We start from the raw sequence: 24,986 nt of genomic DNA on the forward strand, positions 1-24,986 counted from the left end.
GTGGTGGCCAAAGAAACAGCGAGAGGGTTGAGGGGTATGGGCTGCGGTGAAGCGGAGTCATCGCGTTCCTAGCATCGGGGCCGATCGGGGAACCAGTACGCAAATGGCTTCCAAACTTCTTGGCGCTTCACGGCTTGGTAATGCAGCCGGAGTGTTTATAATATTGTTGATATAGACGTACTATGATCCTGTGGCTAACTAATGCTACGCGAGCGTCCTTATACAGCGCTGCAGACTTCGTTTGCTTTCTGTCCACAGTATTCCTCTGCGTTCTCTTCCTTTCCAGGCTCTTCTGGTGTTTGCTCGCCTAGGATGTCTACAACTGTCAAATGTGTTCCAGTTTCAACTTCTGCATTGAGAGATGCGTCTGACAGTATTTGTGGCTGCGGGTATGCCCCCTCATTCTTCTCTGAGGAGTTCCCGATTACAGGGCTTGTTGAACTGACCCCAGCCATAACGGCTTCGCGTTGGCGGCGTCTGGCGGCAAGAGGGTTTAGTATGATGTACAGTAGAATGATAAAAGAGTTGAGGACCTGCGAGCTCCAATGAGCCGTGTCCTTTCAATGCGATGACGACTGTTTACTTACAATGACGCTGATGTAAGAGAATGCCAGTAAAGGATCAATTGACTTGTTGAAGACGAGTGAGAGCGTACTGAAAACGCCACCGAGAATGTCGACAATCATAAAAACCAAGCTCAGACCGGCTACTTCTTTTATCTTCCAGATCTCATACAATTGAGGTCTTGCGTATTTTAGATCATAAGTATTACTATCACCTGTGTGATGTCGAGAGACTCACATAACCCCAGCATATATCGTCACTACTGTCATAACTCCAAAAAATTGAAGTGGTCGTTCATTTCCCTCTGCCAGTGCGTGCTATGTAACAAGCCGTGAGTAACCCTCTGTACGGTGATGACAGGTACACACCCTGACAGCAAACACAAAAGCCACCTGGAGGCCACCGATGACCGCAAGGAACGCGACCAAGATCAGGAGGCTGCGTTCGAAGGAGATGTGCTTCTCATAATATAAGCACTGGACCCAGCAAATGGCCCCGACGGTGCCAAAGAGTTGTGGTTGTAGAATCAGCTGCACCCAATTTTTAACCTGTTTCGTCGGCCAGATTAGGGCTGGATAAGCTTACGGGAATATTAGCGCTCGATGCGATATTGTACACTCCGAGGGGAAGAGCGCAGGAGGACCACAACAATACCATGAGAGGTGAGAGGCCGTATGTGGACTTGTCGCGCCATGATTTCCAGGCCTGGGGTACAAACAGAACGCACCAGCACACTGTGCCTACAATGCACGTTGTTAGCGTCGGTCCACGAAGTCCAGCCGTGTACAAACCTAAAGTCCCAAAGACATTCTCTAGCACCGGGTTTACTGGCATACTGGCGGGCTCTGCCGTGAAGAATGTCGGGGCAAAGTGAGCCAAGCTCGTCGAAGACGGCTGCCAGAATCCGTCCAGAGGGGGAGGAGGTATATTGCATCGTGCATCGGATATATAGAAACAGTAAGTTCAAGACCGGCTAGATAATCCGCCGTTCATCAATTCTGGGATTCGGACGGCGTCGGTCTCTCGCTTAAGTTGATAATCGGGTGACAGGGTCCCTTTCATTCACTTCAGGGCACGTGCCCGACACTGACTCTTTCTTGTTTCTTTCTCATTGGCTGGTTCAGCGGATCTTAAGTCTCTTCACATCACAGGAGATTCATAACGTTGCGGATGCTCTGCCGGACAAATGTCAGAAGTTTGAAATAACATCGTCCCTTTGTTCGCTCACGGGGCAGTTTGGTGGAGGACTGAGTTGAAAGGGACCAAAGAGCACACCCCTGGTTCTCGTGTGCACTCTTGGCACTTTGAAGTTTCCTTTGGCCTGAGTAAGATGGAGAGTGGTGGTGAAGGGCCTCTTCGCATCAGATGTGTGCAAACATGAGCCGGAAGCTTTTGTGCCCAGCAGTGCCACTGGAAGGAAAACACTGGAATGGGCGGGAAAATCTCTGGAAGTAGCATCCCCGGCCCATGTTACCTACCACACCATGTTATTACAGACGACACGATATACAACGGTGGAACTAACGCTACACAAGCGTTCTTAGACAGGGCTACAGAGTTCGTTCAATTCATGTCCGGAGCATTCTTCGGTGTTCCCTGCCTTTCCATTAGGCTCGTCCGACCCCTGGGAAGGTAATTGTTCGACCGCTGTCAAAGGCGTCCCAATCTCGATTTCGGGATTTGGACGTGTAGTTGGCAGCATCTGCAGTTGTGGCAATGCGCCTTCAACAACCGGCGTTTTCTCGGCTGACTTCGGCGTCACAGAACTCGCTAAGATGACCCCGGCGATGACAGCTTCGCGATGTCGGCGTCGGGCGGCGAGAGGGTTCAATATCATATAGAGTATAATAACGAGTGAGTCGAGGACCTGTGATGTTTGTTAAGTGATGCCTTCAGCTCAAGAACAATTTCTTGCTTACAATGACGCTGATATAAGAGAATGCCAGTAGAGGATCAATTGACTTGTTGAAAACGAGTGAGAGTGTGCTGAAAACTCCCCCCAGACCATCAATCGTCATGAACGCCATGCTAATCCCGAGTACTTCTTTCATCTTCCAGATCTCATAAAATTGAGGTCTGTATATTCATGCTATCAGTCTTTCCATAATTTATTGATCCTCCGACCACCTACATGACGCCAGCGAAGATCATGATTGCGGGCATAACCCCGAAAAACTGTAGGGGACGTTCATTTCCCACTGCCAATGCATACTAACAAACCGCGGGTTGCGTCAGTAGCTTGGTCATTATGAAGTTATGGCTGGTGCAGACCCAAACAGCAAACACAAAAGCCACTTGCAGACCACCAATGATGGCGAGAAAGGTGACCAAGATCAGAAGGCTACGCTTGAAGGAGAGGTGCATCTCATAGTACAAGCATTGAACCCAGCAAATGGCTCCTAATGCGCCAAAAAGTTGTGGTTGTAGTATTAACTATGACAACTTTTTAAGCTGCTACAAACAGGTGGAGTAAGAATAGACTAGCGTACCGGGATATTAGTATTCGATGCGATATTGTACACCCCGAGTGGCAGAGCACAAGCGGACCAGATCAGGACCAGTAGTGGTGAGAGACCGTATGTGGACTTTTCGCGCCATGATTTCCACGCTTGGGGTACAAGTTGGATGCACCAGCATACTGTGCCTACAATTCACACTGTCAGCGAGTGACGATCGACGAGGGGTGGAGACAGACCTAAAGTGCCAAAGACGTTCGCTGCTGCAGGATTCACTGGCATGCGAGCTTACAATATTATCAAGAATGTCGGGCAAAGTGCGCCAGGATGGGCAAAATGAGCGAAGCTGGCAAAAATGGTCCGCTGAAACCGGTGTGTGCAAAGTAAATTCTATAGGACATAATGGTTATATAGAAACCGGACGACCAAGACCGGCTAGATAATTTCCACGGTCTGGAATTCGGGCGGCATCGGTCTTCGGCCGGTTATATAATGGGCGCTTGTTCGGGTCCTTTTCATTAATTTTCACTCGCCACGTGGCCGCTCTCTACCTGACCGACGGCCTGATTGGCGCGTCTCCCCTTGACCAGATCTTGGGATACTTTGTGACTCTTGGTGGCTCGACTGAACGGAATGCACAATGCCATGGATACTCTTCCGGACAATAATCAAAAGTTTGGCAAGAAAGAATATTGGTGCTTCCTCTCTCAGGTCGCTATTTTTGGTGTTTTGCTAACTCATAAGCCTTATACAGGGACCAGAGATATCTAGAGTATGTTCCGGATGAACCAAATCCCTGTCTATAGTATGACATGGTTGCTTAAAGGGAAGGAGAAGGAGCTTTTGACTGTGGGCCTAACGTTCTCTCCTCTCCTTCCGATTGTCTCAATCTAAGCAACAGGGTTCAAGACTTACGGGGATATATCGTCGGTCATACATGAGCTCATCCCCAAGCGTGATGCCGACATTCTTATGCTGGGATGTGGGAACTCCAGACTATCTGAAAAGGTGGGCGGTTCTGATGCTGCTCCGGAATACGGTGTTGATGAAATATATCAGATGTACGATGACTCCTACCGCCACATCGTAAATGTCGACTACTCTCACGTTGTCATCGAGCAGATGTCTGAACGGCATAGTGGGACAAGGCCAGATATGACATGGGTGGAGATGGACGTACGACATCTCGAGTTTCCGGACGCAGCGTTCGATGTTGCGATCGACAAAGGAACACTGGACGCGATGCTGACGCCGAAGGATGTTTGGGTGAGCTTGATCGTTCTTACGCAGTTTTCTTTTGGTTGACGTGCAATCATAGAATCCAGATCCACAGATGGTAGCGGATTGCAACGCTGAGATTGACGAAGCATACCGGTATGCATATGGACCGTATCGATTGGCCACTGTTGATCGTCAGCCAACAGGATACTTCGCCCTGGCGGTCGCTTGATCTACTTGACGTTTGGTCAACCGCATTTCCGAAGACAATACATGAATAGACACGATTGGAAGTTGGAAATCCGAGAGCTCGGCGAGAGCTTCCACTATTACCTTTACGTTTGTACAAAGCGAGAATGAATGAAGGCATGTAGTGCGACTGTATGAGACAATTGTCTGAGGGTTATCAGTGATACATTAGCAAACCATGCGAACGCGGTGTGGGGGGGTATGTTCCACTTGCACTGATACAGTAATCCGAAATGCGCCTTTATCTGGTTCGTCTAACAACGCAGTCCACCGAGCTGCAAGCCTCTACTGACCACGGTCCTCATCTCCCTGTTGCTCCCAAAGTACCTCGTTACGTTCGAATCGTGTCCTACCAGGACTGGCGGTATACGGCGATCCGAGTGGAGTCCCATTGCCAATCCCCCGCACTGGAGCAGTTCGGAAACTGCCCATGCTAGTTGCTGTGTCCGGTTCGCGGGCCGAGGTAGGGGAGCGGATTTGTTGAAGTGCCATCTCTTCTCGTGCGAGGTCGTCCTCTTCATCTGACAGAAATCCTGTATCTGGATCGGGATGAGGCAAAGAGGAGAGCGGGACATTCGACGATGGAAGAGAGTGGTAGTTGCCGGCACGTAGACGCAACGCATATGAGAACATGATCGCAATGAAGTACCACTGGACTGAATTAAACCCTATCCTGTATACACGGAAAAACGCACCTTAACAAGCCAACTAATCACGACTACGCCTCCCGCAGTGCCCTTCTCCTTATCCCAGATTGCCTGAGCCGCGAGCTCCCTTTCTGCATCAGTCATGTTGTGCCCCGCTACGCTGTTGATGAGTGCTTCCTGCGCAGCAGAATGCGCGACTCGTCTTCCATCGTGTGGTGTCCAGATCCACCACTCAAGTGCAAAATAGGCCAACCAAATGGTAGTAATTACATGGTCGAGCAGGAACGCGTATGCGATCCAGAAAGTGTATCTTGGGTTTTCCTGCAGAACACTCAGCACACACGGAATGCCAGGAGGGATGAAGGTCATACCGAGAGGATGATACGCAGTCCAAGCCACCATATTGCAACTAGCATCACGATGGAATAGAAATACATGCTGAGCTGAGCAATGCTGCCACCAGTCACAATCGTGATGAGCCCGTAGACACCGGCGACCTTGTTTAACAACTGGAATCTTCATCAGCATCTCCCAACTTCTCTCGCTGTTAAACAATTAAATGCACCGCAAAAAGTAGAATGACGGTAGCCCCTATATTCCAACTTTAGCATCCCCTTGCTATTAGTGGGGTTAGCAATCAAACGTACCCGTCTTCAGATCCATCAACCCCACAAAGCTCGTAAGGGGCCATATTGGCCGCGAAAGTCGCAACCACATCCAAGGTTCCTCTAGTATCACGTCGACTATACTCTTGTTTGGTATATCATTTATCACAGATTTACAGCGCTCAGCGACAGTGAGCAGAAGGTTGGAAGTTGCAGAGGAGCGGGCAGGGCGACCCGACGACGTAAACTACATTTGGAAGGCGCCGAGAAGGCTGCGCGTAATGCCGAACCTGGCCGCCGGGGTGGCTGTACCCACAGATCTAAATCAAGAACACGCCGGCCGCTGATGCAACTTACCCCAGAAATAGTAGGAGAAAGCGGTCGAGTATAACTTGCATAGAGAGCAACTTCAGTGTCGGAAGACATTCAACTTCTATATCGAGGAAGAGCTATCCAAATGCCAAATTCACGGTGCGACGGACACGGCCCGAGGTTCTCGCTGATCCGCACTGCATACACGTTGCAAGCAGAACGGAGTGGCGAGATCTTATTGCAGTCCTACATTTTTACACGAGCCCGAATGCACAATGCCCATTCATGGATCTACGACGCAAACCTGAAGTCGTAAACCTGCTTAGCGTAGTAAGCTCCAGCAAGGGCACTCGCAATCGTCAAAGTGAGAGGAATGGGCCCCTTGCCTGCGCGGGGAGCCGATGCACCGAAAAGGATGACAGACGCGGCTATTGCAGGAGTGAGGCCTAGGATTCGGTGGGCGAGGCAAGCATTGGACGTACCTAATGCACCCTCATATCCGTAGTCCCCGCCTGAACGGATCTGGTAGCCCGACCAGCCGTAGATTAGCCCAACACCAGTGCCGGCAATAAGCGAAGGCATAGATCGGCTGCGAACGTCTGCGAGCAACTTGAGAGTGTCCATGAAAGGGAGAAAGCATCACTCACATCCGGTCACACCGCCGATGAGGCAGACTGCGGCCATGGTCAGAGCGGGATGGGCGGACTAGTCCATGCCAACCATTAGACCAGCAACATCAATTCAAGCGTGTGGACCTCACCATCTTCACTTAATCTGGCGATATACAGCGATCTTAACCCTCAAATTTCGGTCTGAAGATACGAACAAGATAATCTGCGTGGACTGGCAGGTCGAACACAAGTTGTGGTCGTGGCTTTCTTACAAATACACAGAAGGCAACGACGGAGCGTTTACGCCCCATCCGCGGGGCCGAGGGTGAGGAAGCACCGGGATAACTTTGGGAGCCGATGACGCCAAGCCTTGGGGACAAGAGATGCTTGCAGGGTCTATGACGTCAGCATATTTGCCATTGATGGGGTTGGCTACATGAACCGGCTTGAGGCAACATATCCAGCACTATATCTGTAACGATCATATCTGAATTCAACCTCGTTTTGAGATGTCACTAGGAGAAGGTGAGGACATCCGTTGTCTTCCTCTGGACATCGAGTTCACATCCGCACAGCAGACGCCAAGTTCCCTGGTCAAGGTGGAAACGGCTTGCCACCACCCAAGACAGCCGAGAACCCAGGACAGGTATGAGGAGTGCTCTGATATTATAGGTTTCCACTAATAAGGCAATAAAGGTGTATCCCAAATCGGACCCTCAAAGTATGTCCCACGGCCTTACCGTATTCCCCGCTGACGACGCTTCCCAGTTGCACCATCGTCTACCCACTACGACCGCCCTCTCCCCTCCTCCGAGCCCACTCATGCGGGACCCCCACCTCCAGAGCCAAGCAAGACCACCTCTGCAGTGCCTGGAACCGGGGGAGCTGTTGGGACAGGGAGGATGATTGTGAAGGACGCGCTGGAGGAGGCGGAGAACCCAGCGGTGGACCAGGAGAGAGGAGGGGGGTTCCAGAATGAATAAGTGGTTGGGAGGATATTGAGGTGGGAGCATGGCATAGCAGATAGAGTATTGGAATGTTGTTTGCTTGAGGGGGATCGAGACCAGTCAAGTCCTCGGAATGGATTCGATGATGCCATGTCCAAGAGGACATGCTCTCGAGCAGCCCTGCTATCCACTAACACGGATACCCTGCGCACCTGAATTGAACGGCCATTTGGTATGTATTCATAGAGACCACGCACATCACATCTCAATGCATACCATACCTCCACCGCTCACAAGAACATGGATTCAGCTGTCTGATCGCAGGATCCGCAACATGGAAGGAAGGAGATGACGTCGTCCAAAAGCACAAAGAGAAACAGGGTCCACCTCTAGTCTCTTATAACCTGCCCAAATGTGGCTTCAGCCCGTTCTGCAATAAGTAACGATCCTCTTACCATCAGTTTCTTCAACTTTTCCCTTCTGTCGCCCGTTGATCTATCAATCGTCAATACATGGAGTATCATGCCTCTGTGGGAAGGTGAGTCGTCGTTCTCAACAACTCGTGCATCACTCACAGGTTCAGCGGACGCCAAGTTTCCTGGTCAGCAGGGAAAGGGCCTTCCACCGGAACAGACGCCAGAGAACCCCGGCCAGGTAAACCCCGGGTCACTTTCTAGTCAGCCAAACTGAGGTAGAGACATCTAGGTGTATCCCAATTCCTCTCCATCCCGTGCGCAAGGTCTTTTCACGTATGAGAGCATAGCATCTAAATGGCATATAGCTGCGTCCCAAGCAGAACATTGGGATCGCCCGCACCCTCCCGGTGTAAACGATTCAAACACATCGCCCGCCCAAACAAGGCGGCCTGATCTCGTCAAGAGCACAGACGCGGTGCCTGGTAACGGCCACCCGAGGGGGGGAGATGACCCTAGCAGTTTTGCGAGCAAAGACCAGAGGGAGGAGGAAGATAATCCGTGCATTGATAGTAAGATAGGCATGTTGTTTGCAGATTAGATGAAAAAGAAGCCAACACCTGGGAAAACTGTGGACTCTAAAATGCATCTTGATAGGGTGGCTAAGCTCGCCCGGGGAACTGGGAAAGGATGATCATCTTACGGAAAAGAACACATGTCGGAAGCAAGCAGAAGGTCCTTCAGCCAGTTCTCGGGATCAAGGATTTCTGATGACCGTCCCGCTGAATCCACAGTGAAACACATCATCGCAGTTCTCTAGTTCGATTTTTTCCTGTTGGATAATGCAATCGTGTCCTTGTATCGTTCTGAGACTGATAATGGCGCATCATGCTGACAAGGTCTAGACAATGCGGATCCGAAGGCAATCAGCAATATTATCAATACCCCAGACTCGTAAGACGGTCGGTCAGACTTGCAGACGTGTCAGGAGTTGATCGAGGAATATTCTTAGGAAGATTTCTCACTGCGAGATCCGAATATTATGACGAAGTGGCGGATATGTCTGATGTAGCGGAGTCGACATGGTGCATGGTTCTTAGGCAGATACAGACGCCAGGCTCCACTGGATCACCAAGTGATGTATGCGCAACGGCAGTTCAGGCCAAGGGGAATTGTTACCGCCGGCACTTGTTTAGGAGCTTCTGTGCTTCCTTCAAACCGGAAGCTGTTCTACCCTGAGGGCTGAATGCAATGCGGCGAGTGAGCATGTGTTAGACCCCTTGTTGGCAACCTGCTTCGCAGAAGAAAGAGCAAGTCGCCTTGACGATGTGGATCTCATGGCTATCATCGTGATGGCCACCGACTATGTGCTCTCTTTCGCATTCAATAGACATGGTGACGGCGCGACGGAGCTCACGACGTCCTGATTCGCGTCCGCCAATCAGCGCTCGATCTAATCGCCGTCCCGCCCGTTCTCATGTCGACGGCGACGCATCTCGGGATGGATCTCGCAGTTGTCTCTCCTACAATACCCTCCTCACTCTCCCTCTTTTTCTGACCGTCTCTCCTCGGACAGCACCTGGTCGTGCCTCCTAGTCTGTTTGACTGTGCCATTCCTTCAGATCATTCGCCATCTTTCGTGTACTTGCTCTGCTGTCTCCATCCATCTGTTCTCGTGCAAAACTCGCCGGTTCACCTAACAACATCACCACGGCAAATCACGCTTGATCATGTTTTCGCGTCCTTCTATTCCTCGGGCATTCGGCAGCGACCAAGACCTTAAGAGGCACCTGCACACCAGTCCTCAGCACAGCTATGACATGTCGGACCCCGCTACTCTGTATGAGCAAGGGCCGGCCATTGTCGGCCCTGAAGTAGTAGGGGTCGGCAGAGGTGTCTCCCACTCATACCACCATTCTGCATTGTCTGCAATGGACCCGACTGCCTCGAAGCTCCGGCGCGTCGCAACACTCGCTTACAACCATGCGCGCATGGAGTCCTCCGCCTCACGTTCCAATATCCTCCCGTCCCGCTGGCTTGTTCTAGTTTCAGCCCCGTCTATCGTCACCGAGGATGGACATCTCGATACGATGAGTGCCTCAGGACCTGCTGGACGGGAATCGAATGGAACCCTTATGCCTTTGCATAACACGGTATGTATGTTCTGGCAAGTCACATGTATGCCAGCTCATCAGCCAGTAGCTCTTTCAACAGCTATCCGCGATAGCGAAGGAGTTCAATTTTCCCAGCACAGCCGGACTTTGCTTGTATATCCACTACAATGAGAAAGGAATGGCATTCGCCCCACGTGTGACGGACGATTCGTGGATGGTACTTTGGAGGCGCTACCTCCTGCCGGACGACTACGCCTCCTCCCCAGAAGGACTCCCCATAGTCGGTCAGATCGAGTTTGATATCGATGTCCAGAAAGCAAAGTGGTATGATGGGTGGATGAAGGCCCATCACAAATCAAGTGCCATCCCACGTACGATGACCACAAGCATTTCGTCTCACGCCGATCAATGGGACGATGAGCAATATCAGGACCCACATGAACCTGCCCCTAGGGACCCTGCGCCAAAGCGTCTTTCACTGTTGGACAAGCGCGGTGCAGGTCAGCTTTCACTGCATCCTATCACTCGCAAGCCTTCGCTTGAAAGCTCGTCTCGCACGATGGTAGAGCCGGCTCCGCGTCCAAATATTCTTCCGACCATCATGGATCAGCGCTTTGCCGATGCCAGCACAGAGATTCAGAGGCCGAGGGATATGAATGACCGGATCCGGAAATGGCGAGACGAGAGTGCGCCTGCAACCCCTGCTAACTTCCTCCGTGGAACAGAGCCATACGGATATGTCGACCTGGAAACCGTCGAATTCCATTACGAGCCATGTGACGAGCCTTATCCCGCGGCACCGACGTCTGACAACCTCGAGAATGATGGCGAGCAGGAGATAGAGCAGGAGCTGGATCTTGACGAGTTTACTTGGTCCATCTCCTCGGCTGGTCCTCTCGATTACCCGCCCCCTACAACAACTGGGCGTAGCTCGGTCGTCGAGAACTGGACGCTGGAGGAAGATCCTGCTGTTTCACCGTCTGTGATTGCGACATCATGGGGCCCGCCCTCTCCCATTGGCGCGTTATCCCCGATGTCTATGCGCAGCTCGGTCATCGAGGACTGGACGCTCGAGGAAGAGCCTGCTATTTCCAGCCCGTCCGAGGTCGCGACGACATGGGGCCCGCCCTCCCCTATCGATTGGCCGGAATCACCTGCAGTTCCTATGTTTCACTCGCCAGAGCTAGCCTTGACAGTGGAACATGTTCCGTCGAAACCCACGGAACGCCTCCTGAGTCCTCCATCATCTCCCATGCAATCTGTTCAATTCCTAGATGGCGATGAGGAGGCAAAAACCACCTCTGCCAGCGACTCGCTTCCGGAGGAAACTCGGCCCGTCGTTTGGCCCTTCTGCGACGTGCCCTCTTTCGCCGCCGGCTCGTCCAGATGGGCAAACGGCGGCCCACATTTATATGCTGAAGAACAGAGGCCGCTGGCCGCCTCGCAGGCGTACGGGTTCTTCGATCTTTACCGCGCCGTTTATCCACACCTGCGACCCTATCCACCGCTCGCATGTGCTGGACGTGATAATCCTCCTCCCTCTCATCCACTCAACAAGCCGGATAATTCTTCGTTTGGCTGGCCTTATATGAAGTCCACCCTACACCATGAGGATTGGACACCCGTCGGGCTTGCCACATCCCTCTCTCTCTCGATGATGCCTCAATCAGTCACGTGGCCACGCGCCATCGATGCGTTTGCTCAAGGATGGCTATTTACCCAGAAGTCGAAATCGTCTTCCTCTGCCACGTGGTCACCCTCAGTAGATGCTTTTGCTCAAGGATGGCCGTATACCCAGAGACCAAACAAGATTCCTGTCCTTTTGGATAACCATTATCCGGCATTGACTATCTACAAGCCCGTCTATCCCCACATTGAGATCTATCTTTCGTGTATCCAGAGTTTCTCACGCCCCACTTCGTTCTCGCGTGTTGAATACCCTCATTTCGACATATACGCGACCGTGCCTTCCTTCCAAAAAGTGGCTTGCCGTATCCCTGTTGCCCTGAACCTGGCCATTGTAAGCACTCTTACCACCCCAAGAATTGTCTAATATGCTGATGCGGTGCAGTATCCGACAATCGTGGTCTACCCCGATGTTGCCCAAACTTCTCATGCGCCGACAAGCATATTCCCGCATTCGAGTTCGGAATATCCTTGGCTTGTGATATACGCCTCTGTCTACCCCCATATTATGCCGTACCCAGAAGCAGTGCCTAGGATGATCCCCAAACCAACTTTTGACATGAACGTATCTCTGTGGAATTGCTATCCGTACTCAGCACAAAGGATGTATGCGCCTGGATATCCTGACAACCTGGAGATCTACCCCGCGACATCCGAGAGCTGGCAGCTCTCTCACGAAGAGAAGGCTATTAGCATACAGACCGCTCTTCAACTACGATATCCGTTTATGCAGATATATGCACCTCAATATCCGCATTTTGACATCTATCCCTCGGTACAGCACAGGGTATGCAATATCGCTGACGCACCAAAGCTGAGGATCCTGATCGGGAGCAAGGCCCCTCACCCAGCAGTGGTTGCGGTTCAAAATCACCATCATCCGACCGACACCACCCACCGACACCGGCACAGGAGCAGCTCGAAGGACATTCCCCCTGTTCCTCCTTTGCCTGTTGATGTCCTAGTGAAGCTCAAGTCCACTTCGTCCCCAAATTCTCCGGTGAGCGATACATATCTTCATACGGTCTTCCTTGTACTCACAATCTATCAGCCCCAGCTTATCTCTAGCACCCATGTTCGCATCAATGGTACACCCCAGCAGGCGCTGCCGTCTGTAGCCAGTCGTTCATCCTCCCCGTTAAAGACGCGGAAGTGGAAACACAGTCATCAGGACCTTGTCCGACAGGTACAAGAACAACAAGGTCTACATTTGTCGTCAGCCCGTCAATCGTCGGCTTCATCGTCACCAGTAAACAAGAAAAAGTGGAAGCACACTCACAGAGACCTTGTCATCCAAGTGTTCGGCTCCGAATCACAACACCATGAAGTTAAGACGACAACTCAGATTCTACCACCCCATGAAATGAGTAGCGAACCAGTGATCAGAGCCGGAAGACCCCATTCATTCTATCAGGCACCTCGGGGATGTTCCGGTTCTGTAGTAGGCCGGCCGCTGTCGATGGCTGCGCATCCCACGATTCCGGTTGGACGACTAAACTTGTCGAAATACCCCTTCGCTTGATAGGGGAGTTGAGAATGTACAAGTAGACTAGTACTATTGCTTTGGGTTGCATCATTTCGGTCGTTATTGCAGTGCAAATATATGTTGTTTTCTCTGAGAACGTTACTTCATATCATCAAAGGATAACCCTTATTGATTTACTTCCGCACTATGACAGGTTTTCTAAGTTCCAGAACAAAGCCTTTACTGAATTCTTGGGCTGCACATTTCTTTCCTTCGCCAGTGACGTCCGTCCGGTTAATACATCGCCGCCGTTCAAAATCCAATCTATTCAGAATGAGTCTTGAGCCAAAAGAAGCAGGTTCGTCGAGGGGAGGAAAGCCCAAGTCACATTTGCGTGGCCACCCCCAAGATTCCGAAGATGTCCGCATAGGCAAGACTCTCTCATATATCCTGCGGCATGGTGCTGCCAAGGAAGGCCTCAAGATGCGCTCTGATGGCTATGTGAAAGTCGACGATCTGGTAACGTGATTTGTTATCAATACCATCGACTATGCCCTGATCACTAATATCTCCAGCTGGCTAGACCAAAACTTAACGGAGTTGGCTTTTCCAAGCTAGAGGACCTGGTCAAAAGCAATGACAAACAAAGATATCAATTGTTGTTTGAACCGAAAACCCCCGTAGAGCCGGGTGAAACCGAGCGCAGTTCCACTGAGGGAACATGGTGGATCCGTGCTAACCAGGGACACTCACTGAAGGTAAAGCACATATCCTCCCTTGCCGGATCTCGTTTCATTATACAGCACTTAGGTCGAGGAGCTTGAGCTTCGTGAGATCTCATCGGCAGATGAAATTCCCGTCGTTGTACATGGCACGTCCCGACAGACGTGGCCGGCAATAGGTTGGCGCCTCCTATTCTTCATTGGGCGATTTACTGACGGGCGTGCAGAAAAGTCCGGACTTTCACGAATGTCACGTAATCATATCCACCTTGCAACTGGAAAGCTGGGCGATGAAGGCGTCATCAGCGGTTAGCATATTGTTATGTAGGTTCATCCTTGGTCTGATTCGCATTAGGGATGCGAGCATCTCATGCCAAGAGCGGTGTGCTGATCTACATTGACGTGCCATTGGCCATGGCAGATGGCATCAAGTTCAACATTTCTGCCAATGGTGTTGTGTTGACAGAGGGAAAGAATGGAATCTTGGACAAGAAGTACTTCAAACGTGTAGAGACCGCGGATGGGCAGACGTTACATGAATCTACCCACGTTCATGATTGAAAGACGGATTGGCATCGACATTGTTATTCCTTGTATAAACACAGCGGTATCAAATGATGACACGGTATCTGCAACATCGCTTGAGAGTGGAAATAGGAAACGTGTCCAAAGGGCTTCCATAGAAATTACACAGGATCACAAGTCGCACAAGGTTCAAGCGGAAAGCGGGAATCGGGGATCATCTCAACTTTGGCTTCCGCAAATGGAAAGTCTCTTCGTCACTGCTACCCAAAGGCCACCTATCGCCATGGCCATCTTTGCGTGAAGTTGGAGGTCGGAGAGGGCTTTCAGTGATATCAACTATCTCCACGGACTCCTCATTTGGGCAGCTAGAAGATGCTGTATCGTTGTCCCGGAATTTGTAGCTCCAGTCTACCCTGTTTATACATGAGTTCTGTCCTGGTTTGAAATCACGACCACTCACTTGACCGGTTTCAATTGCCGTTTGGTCGTTCTTGTTGTAGAACTAGTTTTTATTACGGGAGATATCGTGTCATCCGGAAATGTGTGTAGAGAAGGAGAATTTTGGAGTCGATGGACACGTGCGTGATTGTTATCTTGCCACTGTGTCTCACCTCCATCTCGGTCTGGAAATTGAGCAAGACCGTACTTCCGACTTTTCAAGAGAACCTGCAAAGCCTTGGCACGACTCAATTGCAGGTCCTGGCGAATGAGCAGAATGGCCGCCTCTGGCACTAAAACTTGACGGATGAAGTCATCTACCGATAATGGCCTCGTGTTTGATGCTACCATGTTTGGGAACATGAACATAAGAGCGCGTTGGATGGTGATCATTCCCTGTTCACCGTAGCTGACGCAGTTTGAGAAAGATCATGTATCCGCAGCCAATCTGAACTCACTATCCCGGCTGACAGCGTTCGAAGGTCTCGTACTGACCAAACACGCTGCCTGCGACTCTCGTTCCCTTCTCAAAAATATCGTTCTTGGCTGCTTGGAAGAAAGGTGATGCAGAAGGAGAGCTGATGATCGCCTTAAGACTGTCCTTGCGCTGCTCTAAGCGTTTAGGGATTCGGTTGAAGTCAAGTGTGGTAGGCCAGCCTTGTGCAATGCCTTCTGGAATATGGCTAGTCTCGGATCGATGTAACGTGCACAAGCTGACGAAGATTTCCAGTGGCGCGCTGAGCCCGTCCGGATTGGAGTATCGCGGGTCCTTCCAGGCCCGAGGCTTGACTTGTTTGAGCAACTCAGTCAGACGTTTGGATGGTCGCTCGGGCCAGGGCTCGTCACAGAAGGGACAGAGCTCCTTTGTTTCTGCTTCGTTCATGCCTAAGAAGGGGAGGCTCAGTGGGGGTTCCTTGTTTTGATCTAAAGGGACTCACCACTAGACACTGGCGATGGAGACGAGCTGATACGCATTGACCTACGTCGTATAATATTAATATCATTCCCCAACTAACAAGAATACGCACGACAGGCTGCCCGTCGGTATCTCAGCTTCGTCGTCAATGAGAGCAGGTTTCTCTCCTCCGTCCTCGAGTCTGCTCTTCTTCAACACTCGCTCCGATGGATCTATCCACGATTTTCCCTTCGGTGATTCGCGTTTCTTTCCTCGAGGTACACCTGGTTGAGATGTCTGCGAGGAAAGATCCATGGGAAAAGGTCTCGGAGCAGGCGCGGATGCGCTCTCCTGAGGGGGGTGTTTCTCCGGAGGTGGAAGAAGAGAAACTGAAGAGGACGACCCTCCAGTGACGGCCGGCTTCCCAGATGCTAACTTCTTCTTCGTGACCTTTTTCTTGGGAATTACAGGGGTTTCAAGACAAGGAGCCATGGAGTCGGCGACTGAACCAGGTAGATCCATTGGGAAAGGTTTGACGGACGGTTCGTCTCGTCGTTTGATACTACTTTCTGGTAACTTCATTGGCAGCTCCCGTAATCCCCTTTTAGCCGATTTGTTTCGCTCCGAAGAGTTAGGGAGATCCATAGGAAATGCTTGTATGTCGGGTTTGGGCACAGCGGGCTCTTCTTTCTTTTCCAGCAACATAGGGAAGGGGCGTGCCACAGAGGCAGAGAATGATGGCCCAGATTGGATCTCTTCGTTCTCGTTAGACGCATGTAGTAGTTGACTCTTTTGAACAGGAATCGCTTTCGGCTTTGGTGGTCTGCTGTTGGGTACCCCAACAGGAGAGCATTTCTCGGGTTCCTTGCCTTCGAATGCTGGCTTGAACTTGGATGGACCACGGCTGGAAGAAGCCTTCCGTTCTTGCGCAACGGGAGATATAGAAAAGCAGTCGATAGGGTCTGCGCTACTCTCCCCAACTTGCTCTTCGTTTAACCTGGTGTTGATGCGTGTGAAGGTCGGATCTCGCGGTCGGCTGCTTGACGACCGTCTCATCCTTGGGACGGTGGGCGTTCTCCCTCTGGCGGCGGCAGACGACTGTTTTGAAGTGGTTGTGCGAAGCTCGTCTCCCATCCCTCCCCGAGCTATCTTCAACTCTTTCTTCTTAGGTGACAACACCTCTCTTTGCCTCATCCTGTCCATTGCCGCCTTCTCGATGTTGATTCAACGTTGTCCAATCCAGTTGTGAGCACAGCACCCACAGGATGATGTCGTTGAATGGAAGGTAAGATTGGACGCAATGAATATTATAGCAAACAAATGACAAATGAATAGGACAGAGAGGACCGGGTGGTGACGAAATCAAGTCAGAGGCGTCACAGTGGCGTGACTACGGACGGCGGGAGAGGACAGCTTCATTTCGCATAGGGTCTCACAAGGGTCTCATGAGGGTCTGACTCCCCTAAATACTCAGACCCATTGTATGCAGGGTAATTAAATTTAGGTTCAAGCTCCGCTTTAACACCACACATTATCTTCTGTGGCCTTGTCCCTTAGCACACATCACTGTCTATAAGTTGCACATTCCTCTGTCTACTGCTGTCAACTCCACTCTCTCTTTCTTTCTCCTGTTCCTTGTATTTTCATGGCAAACCAAAGGAAAACCCCACCTTGGCAGCACATACCTTATCAGCATTGGATCTCTACTCTCCCCAGTAGCAACAGCCCCCTAGCAGAACTCCCTGACCCTGAGCCCCATGTTGCTCACCATCCTTCAACACCCCCACAGGACACATGTCCCTGCTCTCTGACAGAGATTCTCCAATGCCTGGAAACTCCTTCACCTCCTCCAACACACAAGTGATCACATCAAAGTTATCATAGGGAAGAGCTGGCAATGATCAGAGCAAATTTCCTTCCCCAAAATGCTGCTGAAGGATTACACACCATTCCTGACCTCCCTGTCATCTCCCCTCCTCCCATTGCTGTCCTTCAAGACCATCCCTCTCCTGACCCAACACAATTGCAGTCCCTTTCCCATCAAAGTAGTCAGTTTGATCAGCTTCAATCAACCCAAGATGAAACGGACCAGACAATCTTACCTCCCTCCACCCCACATCGAAGCAGACCCCCCCAGCACTCAGAGGAAGGGCTCTCTGATCACACGGCACTTGCACCTAAGCATGCTTCTGTCCTGGCTATCTTGAAGACCCTCCATACTTCCAGCAAAGAAGCTTCTTCTGGCACTCAGAACCAGGTGTCCTATTCATTCAATCCCGAGGTGCTTGAGGCCATCAAAACTCTTGTCGAAGCTGAAGAGGAGCTCACCAACCATATTCAAGAAGTTCTTGATGCTCACAGTCACAAAACACTGGAAGCTTCCCTTCCAACTTTTGTATCCACTCATGTAAGCATTTCCACAACACAGTCCTGAACCTTCTTTCACAGGGTTTTTTTGAACAGTGGTATTCACATACCCTGAAATCTGACCATGGCAGTCTCAACCTCTTCATTTGCTACATTGGCCACATATACACTGAGGCTTTCCCTGATGCATTCCTGACCTCTCCTTTGACTTATCACTGCAACTTCCCTCCTCTGAGCCACCTCGAAGAAGATGAATTCACCCACATAATCTCAATGTTGCATGTCTCTTATCATCCATGCATCTTCAACTCCAAGGAAGCTCAGGACCTCATCAATGACCTTGAATGCTGTCTTCCCATTCCCATTATCCACCCACTCAACATAGTTGATGCAGTATGTGGTGTAAACAACTGGTGCAAGTGGATGGTATGTCTTCCCAATTCCATGAATTTTTCTTCTCCTCATCTTCATTACAGTCTACCTACTTTCACTTGATTCACCAGGGGAAAATACCTGCATGACTACAAATGCATGGGCCCCTTGCTTGCAATCTCATCAATATATGGACCTGGAAGCTTGAATTTTCTTTGCATGTCAACATCAAGTACCTTGAGGAAGTCAACAAGTCATTCAGTCCAGACTGGACTCTGACTGGAGTACTGTGCCAATGCAAATCTGGCAGCCTTGGTACCATAGCTGAAAGGTACCAAGATGATGTATACTCCACTAAATATATAGGTGTGCTCTGTGAGGTCACACCCTTTTCCCCCAAACCTGACAACCATCCTTGTCAGTTTGCTAACTGGATAGCCAAGAGTCAGGCCTATTTTGTCAGTCTTCTCATTGCACATTTTTCCCTAATTTATCTGACCTCTATTCTAGGTCAATCCTCTACTCCATTGCCAGCTTTTCAATTCCCCCTTCACTCCCCTCTTCACCCTGCTTCTGTGTGATGTCCTCAGGCATGCTGCTACAGCCCATCTCCAATATGATCTTGAAGAATGGCCATTCACCTTGGAAGGCCTACCACACATCACTATTGAATCCATCAAGGAACCATGACCAATGGTTCTTTTGATGTGTGTCCATTCCTCATGGATGAAATGCTGGCAGATCTTGAATCTGCTGGCTGACCATCCTCCCAGGAAGAAATCTATGAAGGCATTATCTTGCTCTCCCGACATGTTGCTAGGCCTGATCCTGAGCAAGAACCTCTTCTTGATCTCTATCTTGAGAGTGCTGTGGTCCTCTCCACTTGACATCAAATCAGCAATATCAATACCAACATTCTCCACTACCCACCTCCAAGTGTAGACATCAACTTTATTCCCGACCTTGAAGTCTGCCCATCTGCACATGTGGTTAGGGTCAAAGGCCTCTTCCCATTTCCTTTCTGGGTCTGTTCTCGACCTTCTTTCCATGATACCTTACTCATGAATCACAGATCTATTTTGGACATGATATGTGCTATGAGTGTCGGCACTGATCTATGCCTTGTAGAGGGTTAGAACACTGCTGTTATGGATGGGAAGGCGCTGCTTGCATAGAATGTCGAAAGAAAGGGTTGTCTCACCCATGCCTCAGATGCAAGCACAGTTACAAGAACAGTAAGTATCTATTTCCCCACTCTCACAGTCTCAATAACCTTGTCCTATAGTTTCTTTCTGAGATTGGCAGTGGCCCAGGGAGGACATTCCCAGTCACATTCAGGATCAATGGCTGGATGAGGCTCTGGATGCAGCTTGGTATTCCTATCAGTCGTCTGACAACAAGGAACCTGATGAGACATGGCAGGACCTCTTTGACAACTTCTGGCTTGACATGCAAGCACTTGTCAGGGCACTGCTTGTTACCACCCCTGGCCACCCATTTTGCCCTAGGAGCAATGAAACAACAAGCCCCTGGAACTGCCTGTGCTGGTAACTGCCTTAGGATGATGGCAGTGGCCATACAAGACATTGTGCAGAGGACACCACAAGACTGCTGTGTCCAGACACTTGGGGTGAGACATAGCAGTGCTAAAGGCCCCTACTGGGAGTAGTGGGACACAAGATGACACTTGTAGGAGTCTCCACAATTTATTGGAAAGGTTTGGGAGGCCTAGGGGTGTTGCTAGGACATCTATCTGACACTTGTAGGAGTCCCCAGAATTTACCTGGACTCCTGGGCTTCTGGTGAACACCTACAAGGTATATAAACAGTAGTACAGTGACACTGTATCCCTCAGATTTGATCTCTGAGGAAACTCCTTAGTCTACAAGCAGTTTCTAAGTCATCTCATCATATTGAACCCCCTTCTACACACACCTGAACACCCTGCTCTCAGAAACCTGCCTTGACTCCACAACTCTTGCTACACTTTTCAGCTATCTATAACTGACTTATAACACCCCCTGGGACCCCCCAGTGACCCCCTTGGACCCCCCAATAATCCAGCTGGCCCTGGTGACATGGATATTGACTAGTACTGCTGGTTAGAGCCGCTTTCAACCACAGTAGACCCCCCAGCACTTCATCTATTGTGTGTGTGGCAAACTTGCTAGACCTAGTGCCCTCACAGAAGATCAAATCTGGTCCTACAACTTTGCCATCTTGACACCAAACTTACAGACATCTTAATGACATGTCTGACCACCCTCAAGACCCCACAAACATCCCCCATGGCTTCCCCTGTGTTTTTTGTTAAGAAAAAGGATGGCTCCCTACACCTTGTACAAGACTATAGGAAGCTCAATGGCATGACTGTGAAGAATCATTACCCCATCCCCCTCATCTCTGACCTGGTCAATAAGCTACGAAATGCAAGCTGGTTTACCAAGCTGGACATTAGATGGGGGTACAACAATATTTGCATCAAGCAAGGGGATGAATGGAAGGCTGCCTTTAGAACAAATTGAGGCCGCTATGAGCCTCTGGTCATGTTCTTTGGCCTAAACAACAGCCCCAGCACTTTCCAAACCATGATGAACAACATATTCAAGGACCTCATAAGCCCTGTAGAATAATCCACTGCTACAATGATTGTGATAAAAATGCACCATGCCTCTCTTCCAACCAGCCTCCTGTTTTCCCCCCTTGTACAGTATCAATGATTAGGTTCGGTCAAGTCCACCTGTAGCATCAGGGCACACTGCCAGATATCAAAAGTATCCTCAAATCAGGAGCCTGATAAAAGTGAGAAGCAGCAAGGAGAGCACAAAAGCTTGAGTTGTGGTTGACAGTAGGGCTGATGTATCAAATCAGCCTGAAATGCCTTTAGTCACAAGAGAGGTGCAGTGGAGTCATAACCAATCCGAGGGGGGTCGAAGTCTAGGTTTGAACACCAATCGGAGAGTCAAAGAGGTTTGGTGAGAGTTTGATCTAGGTTCATCACTATCTGACAGTGGAATTCCTGAGAGATCAGCTCTAAGGGGCATAAGGCTCCTAGAGCTGGTATATATACATGTAGGAAAAATGGAAGTATAATGGAATCAAAAGAGTAGCTGTGGGACTGTACAGTTTACCATTGTTTAGTGTGGTGCTTCGAAGAAGTTGAGTGGTTTCACTTCAGGGTCAGTGGATTCTGGCTATACTGAGGCCAAAGTAAGCCTTTCAGTGTGGATTGTATCAAATTTGCACCAAAACTGGGTGAACCCTGACATGTAGGAGGTCCTCCAGATCCCACATGACTGTATTTCCAGGCTCCTCAATTCCTTGAAGGGCATCATAGTATCCACCTCCCAGAACACATGCACCATCATCCTCATCTGTTTCATCATCCACTTCATGTGGGCACAAATCCATGTACTTGTTCAACATTTGCAGTTCCTCTTCTGCCCTAGCAGAAAGCAAAGGCAATGAGAGCATTGCACTCTGTACACATCCTTCCAGCAGTTCTTGATATATTGTCCAAAAGTTTCCCATGGTCACTTTGGGTGCACCCAAAGCTGACTCTTTTCAGGCACACTTTTCTTCACCAATATGCTTACTTACCTTGGTACAGCCTGTCCATCTCCAAATGAAAATGCTCTGGCACAAGCTCAAATACCAGATGACTTGCTGGTGCATATTTCATTTTGGCCAATGATAAGTCTTCAGGAGTGACCACTACCTTATATTCCATCAACATTCATCATTGCTTTTGACCAAGGGACCTACTTTGAAAGAGTATGCATTGTCATACTGCTCAGGGTGATAGAAGATATGTTGAGGTATCCCCTGTGGTAGCAGTTTTTTTTGTCCTTGTGCAGCTTGCTGGTATTGTGCATTTCAACATATTTGTCCAGTTTTCTTTGAATCCATGGAATGGCTAGCCAACAGAATACATTGCTTCCCATGGTCAGCTACTGCCCCCAATGCAATTCCCTCTGCTGTACTCACTTTTGAATGAAATCATGATGGTCATACACCTTTGCATGGACACCTGCATCAAATAGATTCTTGTACCCTCAAGTGAACTTGTGACAGAGCTGGCTCCATTTGATTTCAGGCTTAATGTTGCTGTGGCCATGTTTCCATCTATGCTGAAGTTTCCCTATGAGCATCAAATCGAGTCATTGCTGCAGAAACATATGCCCATTTGCAATCCCATTGTTTTCACTGCCTGGGTCACTTTGTGTCAGTAAGGGGATTCCTACCCACACTAGCATGAGTTCCTCAATGTTCCCAGAACAGAAGCACATGATTCACCCCCATGAAAGTGAGCCATCTCCAAGTAATAGCTGAAAATGAGCCTGGGGTTGGAATTTGTCCACCAAACTTTTAACCAAAGTATGGAGCCTGAGAAGGGCTCCATTCCAAGGTGCAAATACAACCTGAAACACTGCCTTTTATTGTGCTGATCAATGGTCACAAGCTTAAAGACCCCAGCCATCTTGAATTGTTTCCTGATCCAATGCTTCCCATGCTGGCAGTGAACCTCCTCTGCATGATATTGCCTATTATAACTGCGGACAAGATCCCTGTGACAGCTGGCATCAGCATTCATACTCCATAGGCAGTCAACCATGACGCTTGCCTGGGTGCCAAGATTCCCTGCTGCCTGAGCCAGTTGCAGGTGCGCTTCATGCCAGGCTTGTGGATTGCATCCCTCACCTCTTCAATGTGTGGTCTGATTGAGTCCATCATGTGATGCTGCTGCCAAACACTCATGAGGCCCATTTTCTGCCACCACCAAAATACTGTCTTAGCCCTATGAGTCCAACCTCAGTAACCTGGTAACTCAGATCAACACAATATGGACCCTAGTCCCCATCCCCTAGCAGTTGTGTCCATGTCCTGCTTGATGGAAATGGCAATTTCTGAGTCACCCATCCCATGACCCCAGTACTCCCATATACAGGGAAGCAATTCTGCATCAGGGACTGCCACAGGCCCACCTTTCAGATCGTTTCTCCAAAGTGGCTTGTCAATAAGGCTCACCTATAGGTAGATGCTGATTAGTGCTTGCAGACATCTTGTTAGTGTAACAGGCCACAGGATGCCACAAATCCAACAGCCAATTCCCACAATTATTAAGATTGGAAATGAACCACCTGCTCCCACTTTTGATGGTTGCCTGACTTTTTTTTCCCCCTAGCATTGGTGATCTGATGGTTTCTTTCTCAGATTTTTTGGGCTGTGCTACATGGCCCTGTCTTTTTTGGTGCGCTAATTGGCTGCTGTCCTATCACAACAATCATGCAGCCTGGATCCACAACCTGGGCACCTTCTTCCCACTGCCCTTCCCATCTTTCTGCTTTGCCTGCCTTCCTTGCCCTTGGCTAGGCATTGTAATTTCTGACAATCTGTCCTTGCCTACCCAAATGACACATGTACTCATGCCCCAAATAAATGCATGTCCCTACAAGGAAGGACCTCTATCTAATTTCTCCTCCCTCTGACCTTTCTGACTACATCCTCCCCTTTCAACATGGCAGACACCTGTGCACCTGGCCATACATACATCCCTGAAGTGACACTGACATACCAAGCCACTGCACCATTGCAGTGTCACCGAGCCACATGCTGCCCTTCTAACCCTTCCCAAAATGGACTCATCCCCCCTGGAGGACTGTACTGCAAATTGAGAAACAAAGGATCAGATAATCCTGTGGTTGTCTGTCTGCAATGCTACATCTATTATGAAACAAAGCCTCCTACTGTTCTCTGTTCCCAGCAACACACATATGCATCCCCAATTCCACCATCCCTCCAACCCAACCCAAATGTGATCTGTCAGATGAACAATGAAGCCAAAAAATGGGGTGAGTAGTAATAGTCAGATGTGTTTCATGGGCAAACACTTCCCAGGTTCTCAATCTTCAGTCCGGGCAATGTCTTCTGATGCCTGGCAGCCCCAGCCTCAGCTGCCCATGCACCCACTCCATTCCTTGCCTGAGCAACCAATTCTCTCTCCCCCAGCCTTGCATGGTTATATGCCCTCTCATCTCCAATATCCTGTCAAGTTTGCAAGACACACCCATCAATTGTATGCACCAGTGCAACTGGAAACCATTTTCATTAAATTTGCTGTGCATTTCTATTCTGATGGAAAAAGGGGTTCCCAAGAATTCGGTGTGAGTCTCCCTGATTCAAAAATCCAATTCACCCCCCTGAAAACGAGGACTAGCACCTCAATGACCAGGTAGAAGTCCCAGCTAAAGCTTCCTGGAAAGAAATCAAGGGGGCCTTGGTGAAAGCAATACAGTGTCCTTTTATGGAGGAGACCAAGGGCTTGATTTGCCAGAGTGAAGACTTCATACTCTGAGGAAAGGACAGCACCAATTATGAAT

General features: G+C 49.7%; 11 protein-coding genes across 11 annotated transcripts; 5 read left to right on the forward strand and 6 right to left on the reverse strand.

Moving 5' to 3' along the window:
- Positions 1–153: 153 nt before the first annotated feature.
- Positions 154–1,883, reverse strand: DACRYDRAFT_77358 (PQ-loop-domain-containing protein). The gene is made up of 7 exons (XM_040776264.1): positions 1,793–1,883; positions 1,356–1,739; positions 1,150–1,304; positions 933–1,094; positions 802–881; positions 588–744; positions 154–533 (listed from the first exon to the last, which is right to left on the reverse strand). Exons 2-7 carry the CDS (start codon positions 1,396–1,398, stop codon positions 219–221), a joined length of 912 nt encoding a protein of 303 aa, XP_040630555.1. The 5' UTR covers positions 1,399–1,739; positions 1,793–1,883; the 3' UTR covers positions 154–218.
- Positions 1,884–2,050: 167 nt separating this feature from the next.
- DACRYDRAFT_21174 (uncharacterized protein) lies at positions 2,051–3,384 on the reverse strand. Its single transcript, XM_040772273.1, has 6 exons — positions 3,260–3,384; positions 3,054–3,208; positions 2,836–2,997; positions 2,696–2,775; positions 2,484–2,640; positions 2,051–2,431 (listed from the first exon to the last, which is right to left on the reverse strand). The coding sequence occupies exons 1-6, from the start codon at positions 3,300–3,302 to the stop codon at positions 2,105–2,107; spliced, it is 924 nt and encodes a 307-aa protein (XP_040630556.1). The 5' UTR covers positions 3,303–3,384; the 3' UTR covers positions 2,051–2,104.
- A 281-nt stretch (positions 3,385–3,665) lies between these two features.
- Positions 3,666–4,598, forward strand: DACRYDRAFT_87859 (S-adenosyl-L-methionine-dependent methyltransferase; the record flags this gene model as incomplete). Its single annotated transcript, XM_040776828.1, has 7 exons — positions 3,666–3,715; positions 3,775–3,792; positions 3,847–3,869; positions 3,922–4,028; positions 4,080–4,286; positions 4,339–4,394; positions 4,445–4,598. The coding sequence occupies 7 exons, from the start codon at positions 3,666–3,668 to the stop codon at positions 4,596–4,598; spliced, it is 615 nt and encodes a 204-aa protein (XP_040630557.1).
- A 92-nt stretch (positions 4,599–4,690) lies between these two features.
- On the reverse strand, positions 4,691–5,851 carry DACRYDRAFT_77364 (DUF1753-domain-containing protein; the record flags this gene model as incomplete). Its single annotated transcript, XM_040776265.1, has 5 exons — positions 4,691–5,138; positions 5,183–5,455; positions 5,506–5,643; positions 5,700–5,725; positions 5,782–5,851. 5 exons carry the CDS (start codon positions 5,849–5,851, stop codon positions 4,773–4,775), a joined length of 873 nt encoding a protein of 290 aa, XP_040630558.1. The 3' UTR covers positions 4,691–4,772.
- A 312-nt stretch (positions 5,852–6,163) lies between these two features.
- DACRYDRAFT_21175 (uncharacterized protein) lies at positions 6,164–6,926 on the reverse strand. The gene is made up of 4 exons (XM_040772274.1): positions 6,812–6,926; positions 6,699–6,756; positions 6,537–6,650; positions 6,164–6,482 (listed from the first exon to the last, which is right to left on the reverse strand). Exons 1-4 carry the CDS (start codon positions 6,812–6,814, stop codon positions 6,343–6,345), a joined length of 315 nt encoding a protein of 104 aa, XP_040630559.1. The 5' UTR covers positions 6,815–6,926; the 3' UTR covers positions 6,164–6,342.
- A 245-nt stretch (positions 6,927–7,171) lies between these two features.
- DACRYDRAFT_105828 (uncharacterized protein) lies at positions 7,172–7,645 on the forward strand (the record flags this gene model as incomplete). The annotated part of the gene is made up of 4 exons (XM_040768149.1): positions 7,172–7,187; positions 7,238–7,308; positions 7,359–7,383; positions 7,431–7,645. The coding sequence occupies 4 exons, from the start codon at positions 7,172–7,174 to the stop codon at positions 7,643–7,645; spliced, it is 327 nt and encodes a 108-aa protein (XP_040630560.1).
- Positions 7,646–8,131: 486 nt separating this feature from the next.
- On the forward strand, positions 8,132–8,623 carry DACRYDRAFT_105829 (uncharacterized protein; the record flags this gene model as incomplete). Its single annotated transcript, XM_040768150.1, has 3 exons — positions 8,132–8,147; positions 8,193–8,263; positions 8,315–8,623. The coding sequence occupies 3 exons, from the start codon at positions 8,132–8,134 to the stop codon at positions 8,621–8,623; spliced, it is 396 nt and encodes a 131-aa protein (XP_040630561.1).
- A 2,478-nt stretch (positions 8,624–11,101) lies between these two features.
- DACRYDRAFT_21176 (uncharacterized protein) lies at positions 11,102–13,391 on the forward strand. Its single transcript, XM_040772275.1, has 3 exons — positions 11,102–12,156; positions 12,208–12,822; positions 12,874–13,391. Exons 1-3 carry the CDS (start codon positions 11,170–11,172, stop codon positions 13,342–13,344), a joined length of 2,073 nt encoding a protein of 690 aa, XP_040630562.1. The 5' UTR covers positions 11,102–11,169; the 3' UTR covers positions 13,345–13,391.
- Positions 13,392–13,620: 229 nt separating this feature from the next.
- DACRYDRAFT_77370 (phosphotransferase KptA/Tpt1) lies at positions 13,621–14,583 on the forward strand (the record flags this gene model as incomplete). Its single annotated transcript, XM_040776266.1, has 5 exons — positions 13,621–13,811; positions 13,871–14,045; positions 14,098–14,188; positions 14,237–14,317; positions 14,365–14,583. The coding sequence occupies 5 exons, from the start codon at positions 13,621–13,623 to the stop codon at positions 14,568–14,570; spliced, it is 744 nt and encodes a 247-aa protein (XP_040630563.1). The 3' UTR covers positions 14,571–14,583.
- A 121-nt stretch (positions 14,584–14,704) lies between these two features.
- DACRYDRAFT_77371 (uncharacterized protein) lies at positions 14,705–16,219 on the reverse strand. Its single transcript, XM_040776267.1, has 5 exons — positions 16,001–16,219; positions 15,911–15,951; positions 15,431–15,857; positions 14,995–15,381; positions 14,705–14,947 (listed from the first exon to the last, which is right to left on the reverse strand). The coding sequence occupies exons 1-5, from the start codon at positions 16,180–16,182 to the stop codon at positions 14,749–14,751; spliced, it is 1,236 nt and encodes a 411-aa protein (XP_040630564.1). The 5' UTR covers positions 16,183–16,219; the 3' UTR covers positions 14,705–14,748.
- Positions 16,220–21,840: 5,621 nt separating this feature from the next.
- DACRYDRAFT_105832 (uncharacterized protein) lies at positions 21,841–22,288 on the reverse strand (the record flags this gene model as incomplete). The annotated part of the gene is made up of 2 exons (XM_040768151.1): positions 21,841–22,160; positions 22,207–22,288. The coding sequence occupies 2 exons, from the start codon at positions 22,286–22,288 to the stop codon at positions 21,841–21,843; spliced, it is 402 nt and encodes a 133-aa protein (XP_040630565.1).
- Positions 22,289–24,986: the final 2,698 nt, after the last annotated feature.

Source organism: Dacryopinax primogenitus, assembly GCF_000292625.1.
Source record: "Dacryopinax primogenitus strain DJM-731 SS1 chromosome Unknown DACRYscaffold_5, whole genome shotgun sequence".
NCBI classification, from domain to species: Eukaryota; Fungi; Basidiomycota; class Dacrymycetes; order Dacrymycetales; family Dacrymycetaceae; genus Dacryopinax; species Dacryopinax primogenitus.